The 18,807-nt window shown below is 39.5% G+C and overlaps 1 protein-coding gene across 2 annotated transcripts; it reads left to right on the top strand.

Moving 5' to 3' along the window:
- The first annotated feature begins 108 nt into the window (after positions 1-108).
- On the top strand, positions 109-18,662 carry LOC127798681 (uncharacterized). 2 transcript variants are annotated; one of them, XM_052332226.1, is made up of 9 exons: positions 109-690; positions 951-1,043; positions 1,179-1,283; positions 13,134-13,283; positions 13,803-13,901; positions 13,978-14,106; positions 14,399-14,578; positions 16,200-16,316; positions 18,284-18,445. In XM_052332226.1, the coding sequence occupies exons 1-9, from the start codon at positions 361-363 to the stop codon at positions 18,287-18,289; spliced, it is 1,209 nt and encodes a 402-aa protein (XP_052188186.1). In that variant the 5' UTR covers positions 109-360; the 3' UTR covers positions 18,290-18,445. The 2 variants fall into 2 exon arrangements, with proteins under 2 accessions (XP_052188186.1, XP_052188185.1); XM_052332225.1 differs by having other exon boundaries at positions 162-690; positions 18,303-18,662.
- Positions 18,663-18,807: the final 145 nt, after the last annotated feature.

Here is an 18,807-nt window from a genome sequence, read left to right as displayed (position 1 = left end):
ACGAAAACGGACAAATGACAACTAACACAATTAGAAGCAAGCAATTGCTATTAGTGGCAAAAACAGCTGCTCCAAATCGTTTTGCGTCAAGTGAGTAGCAACGTGGCCTTCTCTCATTCGTTGTTCAAACAACACAACCGCACCCAACGCGCATGTAGCGCTGCTTGTTTATGATGCTTCCACGAGGGCAGGCAAAGCCCAGTCTTGAATTCGTCTCGTCTCGTCTCGTCTCGCCTTGCCTTGCCCGAGAGCTCCAGCTTCTAGCTCCACCTCCACCTCCACCTCTGCAAACCCTAATAATCCCTCTTCACTCTCTCCACAATTTCTCGCAATTACTCTCTCACACAAGCGCAGATCGAGATGGTTAAGAAGCGAGTCCCCGATTGGCTCAACAGCTCACTCTGGTCCACCGATCCTCCCCCTGCTCCTGACGACGAAGACCACCATCCCCCTCCCGCCCCCACCTCTTCGTATTCCGCGGCCGCCTCCTCTAAATCCGTCGCTACGTCTACCTTCCCCCCATCGGAATCTCCAGTTCAGCCCCCGGTGCCGGTTCCGCCTCCTTCTGCAGCAAGAATGGAGCCTCCCAAGGAAGAAATTAGGGATCCCTTGAGTAATACTAGTGATAATGGGAGCTCGGATATTCCGTCTGCCGAAGAGATTTCTCGACAAGCTCAGCTCCTACAAGAGGTTAGCATGGATGATCTGTCTGTAAATAAACATATTAATTTGCAAAAATATATTCCTCAAATTCCTTTGCTCTCTCTCTCTCTCTCTCTCTCTCTCTCTCATCATTTGGTTTTTTATATTTCCCTCATTACATTCATGTTTGTTTTCTGCAGTTTATTACATATTAGGCCCCTTTGTATGTCTGCTGTTTTTTTTTTTTTTTTTTCTCTTCTTTCTTTCACTTGTGATGAATTCATTTTTTTCAATTTATGTGAATTTAGCTATCAAGGAAGGTTATAAATATGGGTGAATTGCGGAAACTTGCATCTCAGGGCATACCTGATGGTGCCGGCATTCGTTCTACTGTTTGGAAGGTTGGTTTTTTTTTTACTATCAAATTTTGAATTTAGCTAACTTATCAATAGAAATTGTTGATATTTCAGATGAAACAACATAAAAATATTGTATATGGATTTCAAAGTTTGGTTTCTTGAATGTGTCTTGTGCAGCTTTTGTTGGGATATTTGCCGGCTGATCGAGGGCTTTGGTCAGCTGAAGTAGCTATGAAGAGATCTCAGTACAAGCATTTCAAAGAAGAACTTTTGATGAATCCTGTAAGTTGCACTGACTTGTTTGATGTTTTCATCCACTGTGGTGTCTAATTATGTTTTTCAGAGTCATACTCAGCAGCATAAATTTTGAATCTTTGATGACAAAGCAGTCTATCTTGTTGGGATACTGACGCAGCGTGTAGCGCGAGTGTGAAGAAAACACACCAAAATAAACCCTTGAAAGAGCAAACTTCAATGGCCGAAGCTTGGCTTTCAAGAAGACGCAAAAACAAGACTGTTTTGCTAAGAAAACCTAAATAAGTTGCTGAAATTTGATTAAGAAAAATTTGATTACAAACTCTAGATCCTAGGCATATTTATAGTATTTGGCTAATCCAAATCCATCTAATATTTGGAAAACAAAATCCAACTAGAATCCTAATAGAAATAAATCTTAATCCAACATGAAGTAGAATCCTAAATCAAGTAGAAATATGAAATTGAATCCTAAATCAAGTAGAATTCTAAAAACTTAAGAAGTATTAAAATATTGTTCCGGCGTGGTCGAGAGTCAGCTTTGGGCCGGGTCTTGATTGGTGACTGCATCATTCACCTCCACTTGAGAAGAATTCGTCCTCGAATTATGATCTGGGTATGACAACTCAACGTCCGACAAATACAAAGAAAGATCAGCAACATTGAATGTTTTGGAAATACCCATATGATTTGGCAAATCCACAACATAAGCATTATCATTGATCTTCTTTGTAATCTTGTAAGGACCATACTTCTTTGGCTTGAGCTTGTTCTGTTGTCCTGTAGGAATCCGTTCCTTTTTCAAGAATATCATGACTTCATCTCCAACCGCAAATACCTTGTGCTTCCTATGCTTGTCAGCTGCTGCCTTGTACTTCTTATTCGCCTCGTGCAACTTTTGCCTGACATCTTCCTGAACTGCTTGAACGTGTTCGGCTAAGTCACTGGCTGCAACACTGAAACCTGGTACCTTTGGCAATTTTACCAAATCCAATGCATGATTAGGAACTTTCATGTATACGATAGAGAATGGTGATCTTCCTGTTGAGCTATGTACGGCGTTGTTGTAGGCAAATTCTACTTGAGCTATGACTAGGTCCCATTGTCTTGGCTTGTCTTTGCAAACACTGCGAATCAGATTTCCTAAGGTACGATTCACCACCTCTGTTTGTCCATTAGTCTGGGGATGTGCTGTGCTACTGAAATTCAAAGATGAATCGAACATTCTCCACAAGGTAATCCAGAAGTGACTCAAAAACCTTGTATCACGATCCGAAGTAATAGTTTTAGGGACTCCATGTAGTCTAACAATTTCCTTGAAAAACAGTTTGGCTGTAGCTACTGCATCTGCCGTCTTCTTGCATGGGAGAAAGTGCGCCATCTTGGAAAACCTGTCAACCACTACAAAAACAGAATCCATACCTCGTTGGGTTCGCGGTAGACCCAACACGAAGTCCATAGACAAATCTTCCCAAATAGCATTGGGAACAGGCAATGGCATGTAAAGACCGGCGTTAGAAGAGTGCCCCTTAGCTGTTTGACATATATAACACCTCGCCACAATAATAGAAACATCTCTCCTTGCTCTTGGCCAATAATACCTTCCCATAACAGCTTCAATAGTCTTGTCTCTGCCAAGATGCCCTGCTAAGCCACCACCATGCAAATCCCGAATAATTTTCTCACGAAGAGATGTGCAAGGGATGCACAACTGATTTCCCTTCATGAGAAACCCATCATGCACATAAAAATCTCCTGATGGTTGCTGAGACATGCATTGTTCCCACACATGTTTGAAATCCTCGTCTGTAGCATATAATTCTTTCAAGCACTCAAACCCAACAATCTCAACACTAAGGGTCTTGATCAAATCCACACGCCTACTCAAAGCGTCTGCCACTCGATTATGTTGTCCCGACTTATGTACAATTTTATATGGAAATTTATCAATAAAAGCAGACCATCTAGCATGCATATCACTCCTCAATTGCCTTTGGCTACTCAAGTACTTAAGAGCTTGGTGATCCGTGTAAAGAACAAATTCTTTGGCAATCAAGTAATGTTCCCATATCTTAAGAGCCCTCACTACTGCATAAAACTCCTTATCATAAGTAGACCACTTTCTTCTGGCTTCACACAACTTCTCACTGAAAAATGCAATTGGTCTCTTCTCTTGGGACAACACAGCACCTATACCCACTCCACTCGCATCACACTCAACCTCAAACAATTTGTCAAAGCTTGGCAAAGCTAAGACAGGAGCGGTACATAATTTATCTTTTATCAAGGTGAAACTTTGCTCTTGTTCTTCACCCCAATGGAACTTTCCTTTCTTTAAACACTCAGTAATTGGAGCCACAATACTACTAAAGTGTTTGATAAACCGCCTATAGAAAGTTGCTAACCCATGGAAACTTCGCACATCACTGACATTTTTAGGAGTTGGCCACTCTCTAATAGCTCGCACTTTTTCCTCATCTACCTTTACGCCCTCTTTACTTATAACAAAGCCCAAGAACAACAAGCTCTCACTCATAAAAGTACACTTCTTCAAATTAGCATAAAGTTTGTTTTCCCTCAACACACTCAACACCTCTCGAATATGCCCCTCATGCTCATTAATAGATTTACTGTATATCAAAATATCATCAAAATACACCACAAAGAATTTACCAATGAAAGGGCGTAATACTTGGTTCATTAGTCTCATGAAAGTGCTTGGTGCATTGGTTAGTCCAAAGGGCATGACTAACCACTCAAACAACCCATCTCTTGTCTTGAAAGTTGTCTTCCACTCATCTCCAGGTCGAATTCTAATTTGATGATAACCACTTCTAAGGTCAATTTTGGAAAAAATCACAGCCCCATCAAGTTGATCAAGCATGTCGTCGAGCCTAGGAATTGGAAATTTGTACCCAATAGTAATTTTGTTGATGGCTCTACTGTCAACACACATCCTCCAACTCCCATCTTTCTTTGGTGTCAATAATGCTGGCACTGCACATGGACTCATGCTAGTCTGAATGTGCCCTTTTCTCAACAATTCCTCTACCTGCTCACGCAAAATCTCATTCTCCCTAGGACTCATCCTATAGTGTGGTAGGTTAGGCAAGCTAGCACCAGGAACCAAGTCAATGTGGTGTTGAATATCTCTCATAGGAGGTAGCTCATTAGGCAACTCCTCAGGAACCACATCATGAAATTCCTCCAACAATCCCTGCACCTCCACTGGAATTTGATTTACCTTCAGTAGCTCACTCACACTCTCTCCCTTGATAACCAATAAGTGAACCTCTCGAGTATCCTTACACTCCCTCACAAACTCTGTGTGTTTATGTGTAATGGTAAGAAAATTTCGCCCCTCCACTTTAGAAGCTTTGGTTTGATTCTTTTCCACTATGGGTAACAAAGTATAACGCACACCTTCTTTCTCAAGCTGATATGTGTTCTTCCTACTCGAGTGCTTAGCATCCACATCAAATTGCCAAGGCCTCCCAAATAAAATATGGCAAGCATCCATATCAACAATATCACAATAGACTTCGTCGGAGTACTTACCGATAGAGAAAGGCACCCTGCAACGTTCATTCACATGTATGCCACCAACTTCTTTGATCCATCCAATCATGTAAGGGCTTGGATGTTTTTCAGGAGTTAACTGCATCTTTGCCACCACGTCTCTTCCTATGATGTTCTCCTGACTTCCACTATCAATAATCAACTCAAAGATTTTTCCTTTCACTGTACACCTCGTGCGAAAAAGTTTATGCCGTTGAGTAGTATCTTCATTCTTTTGAGATAGCATTAACTTCCTCACTACACAGGTATATTGCCCATGTCCATAATCTTCTTCATCATCCTCCCCATCAGGCCCGCAATATACTTCCTCTTCAGCAACATCTTCCTCTTCCTTTTCAACAATGTTAACTGTTTTCCTCCTTGGACAATCACTAGATCGATGCCCAACCTCATTGCACTTGAAACATTTTAAAAGAATAGGCTTTGCATAAGGATTAGGGGATTTTGGAAGATTAGAAGTAGTACCTCGAATGTTTCCCCCCGTTGTAGCCTTATTAGGGTTGACTGTATGGGGTGGATTGGAGAGTTGCGCTCCTTGAACCGACTTACCTTTATCAAAAGCTGGTTGTTTATTTTCATTCCCATTATACCGACGATAGGTGTCATTACGAGATCTCTCACTCAACATTAACTCAGCTTTTAAAGCTAAGTTCCTTGCTTCTTGCACACTTAGAACCATCTGAACTCCAATTTTATCACGAATAGCAGGCTTCAATCCATTCAAGTAACGAGCTGCTTGTTAATTGTCACTTTCTGACAATTGGTTTCTCTCCGCTAATCGTAAAAACTCAGAGGTATATTCATTCACACTCTTCATTCCCTGTGCACATCTTTGATAAGCTTCAAACATATATTGTTCATAGTCAGGGGGCAAAAACCTACCTCTTAACAGTTGCTTCATTCGTCTCCATGTCTGAACTGGCTGTCGGCCTTCCCTCAATCTCGTTTCTCTTAATCGCTCCCACCAAACAGATGCACCGCCCTTCAACCTGTAAGCCACTAACTTTACTTGTCGTTCATCTGGGATCTCCATGTATTCGAAAAAACGGTCAACCTCAGTGATCCAATCCAGGAACCCCTCAATATCAAGATCTCCACTAAAGGTGGGAATATCAACTTTTAGTTTATACTCATCGTTGCTCCAGTGGTTGTGCTGATGCGCATTCCTCCTAACCCCTCTACCACCAGGGTTAGCTATTGCTCGACCAAAATCATCCTCTTCATCGCTATCTTCAATCACTAGTCTTCTAGGATTAACAAGGACATGATTAATAGGTGGTCTTCCCGCTCCGGCTTGATTCACCCCATTATTCAGGTTCCTGTCATCATCAACTCGTAGTAAGGTGCCCAATTGGTTGCTATGTTGCTCCAATCGCTGCTGGATAGTACGAGTTACTTCCCGCTGTTCTTCAATTGCTCTCCAAACTGCGGACAACCCCTTATCACCGTCACGAGGCTGGTTGCTACCGTTACCTTCAAGATTGGCCATCTGATTGGTTGATTAACCGCTCTGATACCACCTGACGCAGCGTGTAGCGCGAGTGTGAAGAAAACACACCAAAATAAACCCTTGAAAGAGCAAACTTCAATGGCCGAAGCTTGGCTTTCAAGAAGACGCAAAAACAAGACTGTTTTGCTAAGAAAACCTAAATAGGTTGCTGAAATTTGATTAAGAAAAACTTGATTACAAACTCTAGATCCTAGGCATATTTATAGTATTTGGCTAATCTAAATCCATCTAATATTTGGAAAACAAAATCCAACTAGAATCCTAATAGAAATAAATCTTAATCCAACATGAAGTAGAATCCTAAATCAAGTAGAAATATGAAATTGAATCCTAAATCAAGTAGAATTCTAAAAACTTAAGAAGTATTAAAATATTGTTCCGGCGTGGTCGAGAGTCAGCTTTGGGCCGGGTCTTGATTGGTGACCGCATCAGATACTGTAGACATCTGTAAGACACTGCCTACTTCCTCAGCATCACATATGAAACTAGTTTTCCTATTGTTATGGTTATATTGTTACCACAAGCTCATTGAGAGCCTGATTATCAGTTTAGGTTATATCCAGAAATTACAGACTGAAGCCCTTCTTTAAGAGGGAAGTTGTTCACACATGAAACCATTATAAAGCTTGGGATAATCACTTTCATGTTACTGCATTTATTTTTTAGTTTTTCAAGACTTTTCAGTTATTACTCTGTCAGGATGTATTGTTGTCTAGTTTGGTACATTATCTTGGTATTTTCACACTTCAAGTTTTGTACTTCATAACTTATACTAAACATAGATTGCAGGTCACCTTTTTTTCTGTGAGGGGTTTGAGACTCTGAGGCAACAATAAATTCAAATGAAAATTGCAAGTCACTTTTTTTTTTCTCATGAGGGGTCTAAGGTAACAATAAATTCAAATGAAACCTCTTGACTAGTCCTTTAGGTGGGACTTGTTGGTGTTATTTATAGTATTAGAGCAAGTGGCTCACACAACTGTCTATTATGCGTGATTGGAGGTGCTGTAGTACTGGTTTTTGGACCATATGCAAAGACTTTAGGGCATCGGAATGTCATAGGCCGAGGGCACTACTATAATTGAATGTATAAGGTTAGAGGGGGGAGGGGGGTACACGATTGTAATTAGAGGTTGAGATGTAGGTGATTAGAGCCAAGTGCACATGGCCACTTGAGATGAGTTGTTATATGAATTCTCTAGGAGCTGTAACTAACTAACTCTCCTATAAATAAGAGATGTACACGAGGATGGGGATCATGCGAGGATTATTCCACATATCTTTTCCCTCCAATTCTCGCATCTACTTCTCTCTCTCTCTCTCTCTCATGTTCTTCCTTTCCCACCTATTCTCTATTCTTCCTCAATTACGGAAGAACCTTCTTGTCAATTCAGATCTGACATTTGGTATCAAAGTCGGCAACCTGGCTGGGATAGTGGTTATGGTTGAAGGCACACGAGCGGAGCAAATGGAATCCAGATTGGATACCATTGAATTGGGGATGTGATAGAATCAAGAGCAAGTTGAAGATTTCCTGGAAACGTTGGAGTTGGGAATCCAAAATACCCAAGAGGAGATTAGTCGAAGCCAATTTGAGAATGCAACTAATTTGGATCGAGCCGTTAGTGGAATCCGAGAGGAATTTGCTGGATTAAGCCATCAATTGAGTGCCTCCTTGAGCATGTTTGCTCGGCAGCCCAATGCTAGCCTCCCAATGGATTTTCCATCCAGAGCTTCCTTGACACCAATTCTAATTACCCCAAGGAATAGATTGAGACACCATGATCCAATGGAGGTCGGGGATAGGGTGGAGGCAGAGGAGGAGAACTTCCACAAGGGAGTTGGAGGAACTCACCCCACACTTACAAGGCTTAGGATGGAAATTCCCGCATTTGAGAGGGAAAGGCCTAGATGGTGGGTGAGACGATATGAGTGGGTGTTTTATCAGTAGAGAGGCTAAAAGGGAGAAGGTGAACATGGCGGCTGCATATCTCGATGATGTGGCCAATGCTTGGTTCCATAATTGATGTAGGGGCAAGGTAGAATGGAGTTGGCCGGAGTTTGTGAATGGCCTCTGCAACCGGTTTGGGGAGAAGATTAGAATCGATGTGATTGAGGAATTTAACAAGCTGAGACAAAAGGGGACGATGGAGGAGTACCAGGTGAGATTTGAGGAACTCAAATCCTCGCTATCATTGTCTCACCCCTCTTTGAATGAAGCTTACTTCGTGTCAAGCTTCATCAATGGGTTGGATGATCAGATCTGGCCCACTGTGAAGATACTCTACCTGACATCTATGAGTCAGGCAGCGAAGCAAGCTCATCTCTAGGAGATGGCTCTGGAGGCTTTTGCAAAGAGGCGTAAGTTGTTTCCTAAGGGGAGTCGAGAAGAGAATTCTTATGGTGGAATGAGCAAAGGGAGAAGCCAATCAATTCCACCCCCAACCAATGCCTTAACGACAGATTAGAAGAGAGAATTGGGGCTCTATTTTCGTTGTGGGGAGAAATACGGCCCAAGACATCAGTGTAAAAGGATGCTCCTGACAATGAAAGGCTAAGGAGAAGAGGAAGAAGTGGAAATTGAAGAAGGGGAAGAGCAAGAAGGATAGATTGATGGGAAAGGAGGGGAGATATCTATGCACGCCTTATAGGATTGTGCCTCGAGCAAAGTATTGAAGGTAAAAGGAATCGTAGGAAAGAGAAGGCTAGTGGTACTCATTGACAGTAGCAGTACCCATAGTTTCTTAGATGAAGAAATAACCATTGCCTTGCAATGTGAGTTGCAGGAGACTCCTCCATTGTATGTTTTGATTGCTAATGGGAGTCGTATGGTGAGTGAACTCAAATGTAAGGAGTTTAAATGGGTGATGAATGGATAGGAATTCTCGGCCGATTTGAGAATTCTTAGGTTGGGAGGTTGCCACATCATGCTAGGAGTGGACTGGATGAGGATGGTTAGTCCCTTAGTGTTTGACTTCAACACTCTAGAAGTCACATTTGAGATGAGGAGGTAGAAAGTCACACTTAAGGGTTGTCAAGAGAAGGGGGAATACAAGGCCATGTCAGGGAAGAAGCTGTAAAAACTCCTGGATCAAGGAGGGGCCTCTATTGGCCAGCTACAATCTCTCTTTGCCGTAGAGACAAAAGTGGATTAGAGGGAGGACCTTCCCAAGGACAGATAGGGAAGAGGATGGCACCCTATGCCCCAGGCCAGAGTACTAGCCATCACTCAAGTACCCTCTCATGAACCAATTCAACTATTGTTGATGGAATTTGAGGAAATCTTTGCTAATCCTTCATCCCACCCCCCACGTCAGTTCCTTGATCATTCAATTCACCTCAAACCGAATAGTGAACTGGTTAACCTAAGAGCCTATTGATACTCCCTTGTTCAAAAGGCTGAGATTGAAAAACTAGTAAGGGAGATGTTGGGAAAATCCCTAATCCAACCGAGCCAAAGCCATTTGCTTCCCCGGTTCTCTTAGTTAAAAAAAAGGATGGCTCATGGAAGTTTTGTGTGGACTACATGCAACTAAACAACATAATCATCAAAAACAAATTCCCAATACCAGTTATTGGGGACCTCCTAGATGAACTAACCGGGGCCTCCATCTTTTCCAAACTAGACCTTACCTCAGGGTATCACCAAATTCAAATGAACCCTAATGATTGCCCTAAAACAGCCTTCTGCACCCACCAAGGACACTATGAGTTCTTGGTAATGCTCTTTGGCCTCACAAATGTCCCTGCAACCTTTCAAGTACTCATGAACCACATCTTTGCTCCTTAGCTTAGAAAATTTGTGATGGTATTCTTTGATGACATTTTAGTCTATAGCCCTAAACTAGACCAGCACTTGATCCACATAAGGAAGGCATTTGAAATCCTCAAAGATCATCAACTTTATGAGAAGAGGTTGCAGAGACTAGAGTGGAGCATCTCGGTCATATTATATTTGGCTAAGGGGTAAGCATTAACCCACAAAAGGTTGCAACTATGGAGCAATGGCCCAACCTAAAACCCTTAAGGAGTTGAGAGGGTTCCTAGGACTCACAGGCTACTATCGTAGTTTTATCAAGGGTTATGGAGTGATCAATAAACCCCTCACCAATTTGCTGAAGAAGAACAACTTCCACTAGGATGATGAGGCTAAGGATGCCTTTCAGCCTTTGAGACTCTCAAGAAGGCTATGACTCAAGCCCCCATATTAACTTTGCTTGATTTCTCTAAGGAATTTATTCTAGAGACTGATGCTTATGACACTGGGATAAGGGTTGTACTAATTCAAAGGGGCATGCTCGTAGCTTATATGAGTCAAGCCCTTGCTCCAAGGCACCTAGGCCTAAGTATCTACGACAAAGAGCTGTTGGTTGTGTTAATGGCCATTGAGAAGTGGAGATATTATTTAGAAGGAAGGCAATTCACCATCCGGACAGACCATGAGAGCCTGAAGTTTCTCTCCCAATAGAGAGCACATAATCAATTGCAGCGGAAGGGAATCACCAAGCTAATGGGGTTTGATTACATAATTCAGTACATGAAGGGAAAAAAGAACTTAGTGATAGATGCATTATCACGAAGGGAGAATGAAGTCAGTTGCCATGCCATATCTGCTTTGGTGCCTGATTGGGTGTAGGGCATAACCAACAGTTATGAGCAAACAAGCTGGATCAAGGAGATTCTGACCAAGCTATCGGTACAACTCCAGGAGGATTCAGGGTATGCTCTTAAGGGGGGATTACTAAGATACCATGAACGGGTGGTAATTAGGGAGGATGAGCAGCTAAGGAAGAGAATTCTACTCGGGTTTAGGAGGGCATTCGGGGCTTAATGTGACCTATATCGAGTAAGACAGCTCTTTTATTGGTCAGGACTTAAAAGTGATGTGACCAAGTATGTCCTGTAGTGCACCACTTGCCAAAGGTGCAAGCATGAACAAGTGCCCTACCCGGGTCTTCTCCAACCCTTGGAGATACCTTTCCAAGCATGGGAGTAGATTTCTATAGATTTTGTAGAAGGGCTGCCCAGGTCAGAGGGATTTGATACCATCCTAGTTGCAGTTGACAGAATGACTAAGTTCGGCCATTTCATCACCCTAACACATCCGTTTATTGCTATAGAAGTGGCAAGGAAGTTGTCAAGGGTAGTGGTCTCCCACAAAGATAAGATATTCACAAGTCAGTTTTGGAAAACCTTGTTCCAAGGGTTGGGAATTGGGTTGCGGTTGTCATCAACCTACCACCTAGAAACTGATGGGCAAACCGAGTAAGTAAATCAGTGTTTAGAAACATACCTAAGGTGTTTGTGCTTTACAAAGCCAAGAAGTTGAAGTAGGTGGATGGCTTTGGCACAGTGGTGGTACAACACCAACTACCATATAGCCCACAAGAGGACTCCATTTGAAGCACTTTTTGGGTATCCACCCCATATAAATCATGTTGTCGTGCATTACACTCCGATAGAGACCACAACAAATCAATATTTGCAAGCAAGGCAGAAGGCATTGCAAGTGATAAGGAGGGAACTTATTATGGCACAACAGAGGATGAAGCAAATGGCTGATAGACACTGCACAGACAGGACCTTTGAGGTTGGAGAGGAGGTCTATTTGAAGGTAAAAAGGTTTCAACAATACATTTTTACTAAGGGTCCTATATAAAAAATCAGTCCCAAGTACTACGGGACCTTCAAAATCATTGCTAAGGTAGGACCCGTGGCCTATCAATTACAACTTCCTGATAGAGTGAGGCTGCATCCAATGTTCCATGTATCCCTCTTGAAGAAGGCAGTGGGAACAACTGAAGGAGTAAGCAGGGAGGTCCCTGAGCTGATTGAAGATAGGATTGTGGAAGTGGAACCCCAAGTTGTGCTGGACAAGAGAGTGATCTACCAGGATTCCCTTTCCCTCACACAAGTCTTGGTGCGGTGGACCCACCTGCACCCGACAACACCACCTAGGAGTACCTCCTAGATCTTCTCCAACGATAGCCCACAGTGGCCAAGCTTCTCTGATTTCTTGGGGACAAGAAATAATTCAAGGGGAGGGGGGTTGTCACATGCTGAGGGTACTACTGTAATTGAATGTATAAGGTTAGGAGGAGGGGGGGGGGGGGTACACAATTGTAATTAGAGGTTGAGATGTAAGTGATTAGAGCCAAGTGTACATGGTCACTTGAGATAAGTTGTTATATGAATTCTCTAGAAGCTGTAACTAACTAACTCTCCTATAAATAAGAGATGCACACGAGGATGGGGATCATGTGAGGATTATTCCACGGATCTTCTCCCTTCAATCCTCTCATTCTACTTCTCTCTCTGTCTCTTTTTCTCTCTCATTCTCGTTTTCTTCCTTTCTTGCCTATTCTCTATTCTTCCTCAATTACAGAAGAACCTTCTTGTCAGATTCAGATCTGACAGGGAATTACACCCAACATTGACTTATGATGAGCCTTGTATTTGAACTCTGGGGTTCCTTAATTACAGGAGTAGCATCTCCCGAGGCTACCTATTTCAGGTGACTTTTCAATGTTTTTATGTGACTACTTTTACTTCATATTCTCTCATCTCTAACCTGGCAATTTACTTTTATGGATAACATACCCTCCCCAGTTTCTGTTTCCTGTATGTAGTGTGTGTTAACTTTCAATTAAAATACTAAATTAGCTAAGGGTCACTGCATGACTTAGTCTTTTGCTTCTTTTTTTTTTTATATATATATATATATTTCAATTTGTTGGTGTTTTTAACTGTGAAAATTATGGATTTATGAATTTTTCTGTGCTAGTCAGTCAGAAATCACAAGAAGGTTGGAGAAGACAAGTCTCGAAAACGAGGAATCTGTATGTGAAACCAAAGGTTTGCTCTCAAGATCAGAGATAACTCATGGAGAGCACCCTTTGAGCCTTGGGAAGACCAGCATCTGGAACCAGTTCTTCCAGGTATCAAATGAAGTGACACTTTTTTTTCCATAAACTTGAGATCTTGAATATCTTCTATGTTAATGTTTTGGAATGCATACTCCTTAAATTACTTATTCAATCCCTTTTTCCCAATCATTGTTGACAGCAAAATTAGGCTAGTTTGTCGGAAACTTCTTCCTTTATAGCCATTCTCAGAATTCTTTAGGGAAAATGTTTAATAAAGAATGTCATTGGCATGATTCATCCACTGTCCTTTGGTTGCACTGTATAATTTAATATACAAGATGAACTTTGGCACAGAGTGGCAGTTGAAAGCTCAGAGGCTGGTTTTTGAGAAATGTACTTGGTTTGATGATGCTTCATCAATTTTGGTGCACTTGTCAAAGACAGATTGTCAAATAACTGCCTTCTCTGTCAAATAAGAGCAAGTGCTCTCATGTTATGTTGTTGTCTCAATACAGTGGTAACACCTATTGCATTTGCTGCACTTGGAGTCGTTATGCCTTTTTTGACTCAAGTACTTTCATTTTTTTTTAGGACACAGAGATCATTGAACAAATTGACAGAGATGTTAAGCGTACTCATCCAGACATGAACTTCTTCTCAGGGGACACACAATTTGCAAAATCCAATCAGGTAACCATTTCTTATTGAATTTGAAGTTCTATAGTGTGAATGGTTTGCCTGATGTAAATTCTTCTCATATTTCCAGGAGGCTTTGAAGAGCATATTAATCATATTTGCAAAGTTGAACCCTGGAATAAGATATGTGCAAGGGATGAATGAAATTCTGGCACCTTTATTCTATGTGTTCAGAAATGACCCTAATGAGGAAAACACGGTAAGGAACTCTGTGTTCCCTTCTCTGCTTTTGGGTTGAACTGTGTGCAAATTTTTAAAACTTATCTCGAAAGAGATATTACTTGAGTTGTATTTCATTTTATTCTGTGAATTTGAGTCTTTCACACATCATAGCTCTACAATTGCAATAAGGGTCATAAGTGATGAACCTTTTCTAGGCCTTCATTGTTATCCTGGTTTTCCTTGCCTAGAAACGTTATTGCAAATATAATCATCAGTATACTTCATATGATTGTTTTCTGTATCATATTCTATTTTTTCAAGTTTTGCAGGCCTTTGCAGAGGCAGACACATTCTTTTGTTTTGTTGAGTTATTAAGTGGATTTCGGGATCATTTCTGTCAACAACTGGACAACAGTGTTGTAGGAATCCGTTCTACAATTACAAGATTATCAACACTCTTAAAGGAACATGATGAAGAACTCTGGCGTCATCTTGAGGTCACAACCAAAGTAAGATTGTTATGCCATTGAGATTACTGATCATGATGGCAATATTTATTTATTTGTTGAGTAACACTCCCATATTTTTATACATTTAAATATGTGTGACCAAGGTTGTTAAAATCGGGATTTTAAGTGGGATCGACAAAGGGTCCATAAAATCGGATCGTAAAATCGAATCGTAAAATCGTAAGATTTTAGAGATAATTAAAAATACCCTTTAATTTTTGTAAATATATGTTTATAATAACATAATTTTGTAGAAAATGAATTAATATCATTTAATAACCTGATTATTCCTTATTATAATTCAAAAGATGATACTTTCAAAATATAGCTCAAAAACTAGCAGGTTGGTATAGGCAATTTAGAGGCAAAATATAGGTAATTTAGAGGTAAAATATAGCTTAAAATTCTTTAGAGGATGCTTCCAACGTCTTCCATTAGATTTAGATTGCAATTTTTTTCTTGATTTAACATTGATTAAATCAAGTAATATCCCGATTTGGGGTTGGGTGGTCCATTAATTAATTACTTATTTGTCTTGATTTACTTATGCAATCAATATTAAATCAAGTAAAAATTATAATTTAAATCAAGTAAATTGGAACTTATGCAATTAATGTTAGATACTATGTGACATTGGAACTTATGTAATCAATGTTAAATCAAGTTCCAATTTAAAGGCAAAATATAACAATTCATTGCATAAGTTCCAATGTCAGATGCTATGTGACATTGAGACGTTGGAAGCATCCTCTAAATTACAACTTAAATCAATGGAGGTCTTTGAATCGTAAAATCGTTTGGGGATCTCTGAAGCGTAAAATCATAAAATCGTACATGTAAAATCAGATTTTATAGGATTTTATCCCAAATTGGATTTTACATGGGATTTGAATCGTTTAGGGGTCTTCGAATCGTAAAATCGTAAAATCGTACGTGTAAAATCGGGATTTTAACAACAATGTGTGTGACACATCTCCTCATAAGAAATTGTGTAGTCCTTCAAGGCATTTGGGGGTATGGTTCAGATCATGTCTTCATAATACAGGTTAGCTTTAGCAGCCTTAAGTTAATGAAATGGCAGAAGGGGAATTGCAAGTAGAAATTTCTAATTCTATATTCTAGTTGATTTATTTTTTACTTCTTTATTTGTTTTCTTGTAAGGGCATGGGTGGTTAAGTTATCAGTTCTGTGTTCAGGATGCATCCCTTTTAAACCTTTACATTTTATTTATTTTGTTCTGTGTAAAAAAAGAAGTCTTTTGATGGTGGTAAAAAGGATTTGCTCTGTTGAAAAACTGCTTTCTAAAATCCATTATAAACACTTTGAAGACTGTTGTTTACCTCCTGTTTTGAAGAATGTAATGCAAATATTTCCACCTTTTTGATTCAAGCAGAATATTGGCTATACACCAATTATTTAGTCTCTCTTGCATCTGGGCATAAGTTTTTAAGCCACTAAAATTTCCTTCTCCATATCTTGGAAACTTGGACATGCTTTTTCTCTCAAGCCAAGGTTTGCTGTGGTTTTGCTAGTGATTTGCTGTGGGCATAAAAATTGGCAGTTAACTGTTTTCCCTCTGAAATTTCTTTTGATAATTCTTCTCTGTCCTTGAAATTAACAGGTCAATCCTCAGTTTTATGCATTCAGATGGATAACTCTTCTGTTGACTCAAGAATTCAATTTTGCTGATAGCCTTCTTATTTGGGATACACTTCTAAGTGACCCTGAAGGCCCTCAAGTAAGTACATTTTCTGTATTCAATTTTTATTTGTATATTTATTTCTACTTCCTTATCAGAAAAATCATGTTTCTTTTAATATTCGTAGTATTATTCTTCAATTTTGGCGTTGGCACAAGGTTATTGCTATTGGTTATTGGATGAAGCAAAGCCTTTGATCTATGTTTAAGTACTAGGAGGAGATAGGGAAAGCGAAAGATGCATTCTATAAACAAGGTTTTATATATTTGGGGCTCCTCGATTCATTAAAAGATATGGTATTTTGTCCCGTATGTAATTCATATCTACTGTTCATCCTTAAACTAATATTTTAGGTCATTTTTAGTCCAAAAGTTAATGGCTGTGAAGTGCGTGAAATCACATGCCATTCGAAACACGTAAAGGACGACATCCCTTTAAAGGCTTTATATATCCTGAGCTCTCCGAACTATTAAAAAATATGGTGTTTCGTCGTACATCTATTTTATGCTTATTGTTCATCCTTAAATCAATATTTTAGGTCACTTTTAATCTAAAAGTTAACTGAGAGTAAACTAAAAACTTAATAGTGACACCTACTAAGGTGAGTAGGAAAGATGTCAAATACATGTCAGAAAAGTTTGTACATGTCATAAAAATACATACTTGTTAGCATTTAAATGACACATCATCAAAGATTAAAATCTTGGACCATGCTACTTGTATATCAAGGGTTACATCTTGGGCTACACACGCGCATAAATGAATAAAATACCCCTTCTGCCTCACCACCTTAGGTGAGGAGTATTTTTGTCATTTTAACTGCATTGTGTAGTCCAAAAAATACTAATAGCATTTTCTTAAAATCTTTGTTGCCCTTGTACAAACAAAGATAAGTTTTAAATATCAGTAATTTAAATGACATGTCATCAACATTTAAATGACACGTCAGAAAATATGACTGCAAAATTAAGGTTGCCCAAGTTCCTGTGACAATAAATCTGTAATGCAAGTTTGATATTTTTTGAGAATGAAAGCTGTATTCAACTCTCTAAAGTATATTGATAATGCTATTGTATTAAACAGTTTGCATATAAGAAATTTTGAGAAAACAAATTGAGTTGCATTCCACAATTAATGTATTCCTGTAATAGCAAAATGAGCCTGGCCAAATTGTTTTGAATATATCTAATTGACCTAAGCTCAACAAAATATAGATAATGGTAGATGTTGTTTCAAGTTTACAAACAGAATCCATTAACGCACAGCGTAAGCCTAACAAAACACCAAAATCAATATTCAATATTCCAAAGGCTTTATATATTTGGTGCTCTCCAAACTATTAAAAAATATGGTGTTCATCCTTGAATTGATATTTTAGGTCATGTTTAGTCCAAAAGTTAACTAAAGCCTATTGGGTGTCACTATTAAGTTTTTTTGTTTACTCATCAGTTAATTTTTAGACTAAAACTGAGCTACAATATTACTTTATGGATGAAAGTAAGCATGAATTACATGAGGGAAGAAACACTGTTTTTTAATAATTCAGGGAGACCCGAATATATAAAGCCATACTAAAATTATCTAACACTTGGCCCAAATTTTTTTTTGACTAGAGCATACAGTTTACATTCCTTGGTTGAAATGGTGTCAAGATGGATTTAATTTTATCTTTTCATCAGCATGCATTCTAAGGACGTTACTGATTTTTTACTAGTACGTTGTACTGCATGAGTTTGTCAATTCCATTTTGTTGTTTACAAGACAGATGTGAAATAAAAAAAGAAGAGACATTTTTGTCAGTGAAAAAGATTTGTTTTTCATTCTTGAACTATTATTATTTGCTTCGTGGATGATATGTTTCATATGTTTTCTCCTCCCCCCACAATTTACCGAAATGTACTTTTGTGTGGGTTTGTTTGATACTGAAAGTGATTAGTTCTCCAGAGACCAAGTCAATGGTACTAGTAATGAGAAAATGCAGCAGCAGTATGACAGTTGAAAATTAGTGTTAACAAATAAATGCAGGAAACTCTGCTTCGGATATGCTGTGCCATGCTGATTCTTGTGAGGAGGCGCTTACTTGCGGGTGACTTCACCTCCAATCTCAAGTTACTCCAACATTACCCACCCACAAACATCAGCCACCTGCTCTATGTTGCACACAAACTACGTATGCATTTGGGTCATTAGTCCTCTTTTTGGTCTTTGAATTAAATGTGTTTGTTTTTTCGTCCAGTGTTTCTTTCCTTTGTGCCCCAATTTGCTTGTAGAAGTTGAATGTAAATGTCAGTTGAAAGTAACAGCTAACATTGAGGACTCTCTCACGGGTGGAATATTTCTTGGTTAATCGCTATTACAGGCCAAAAAGTACATTATTCCATCTAATTTTTTCTGCCAATGTGTCCTAATTTTACCAACCTCACACTGGAAAACAAAGACTAGACTTTATGTATGTTGTAATCTGTGTGTAACTTTGAACGCGGTTAGGTGGAAGATATCAACGCATTATTCCGACCAAAAAACTGAGCAG

This window comes from Diospyros lotus, chromosome 4 (assembly GCF_014633365.1).
Source record: "Diospyros lotus cultivar Yz01 chromosome 4, ASM1463336v1, whole genome shotgun sequence".
Lineage (NCBI taxonomy): Eukaryota > Viridiplantae > Streptophyta > Magnoliopsida > Ericales > Ebenaceae > Diospyros > Diospyros lotus.
Note: the sequence above shows the minus strand (reverse complement) of the source record. Positions and strands in the feature narration are given on the sequence as shown.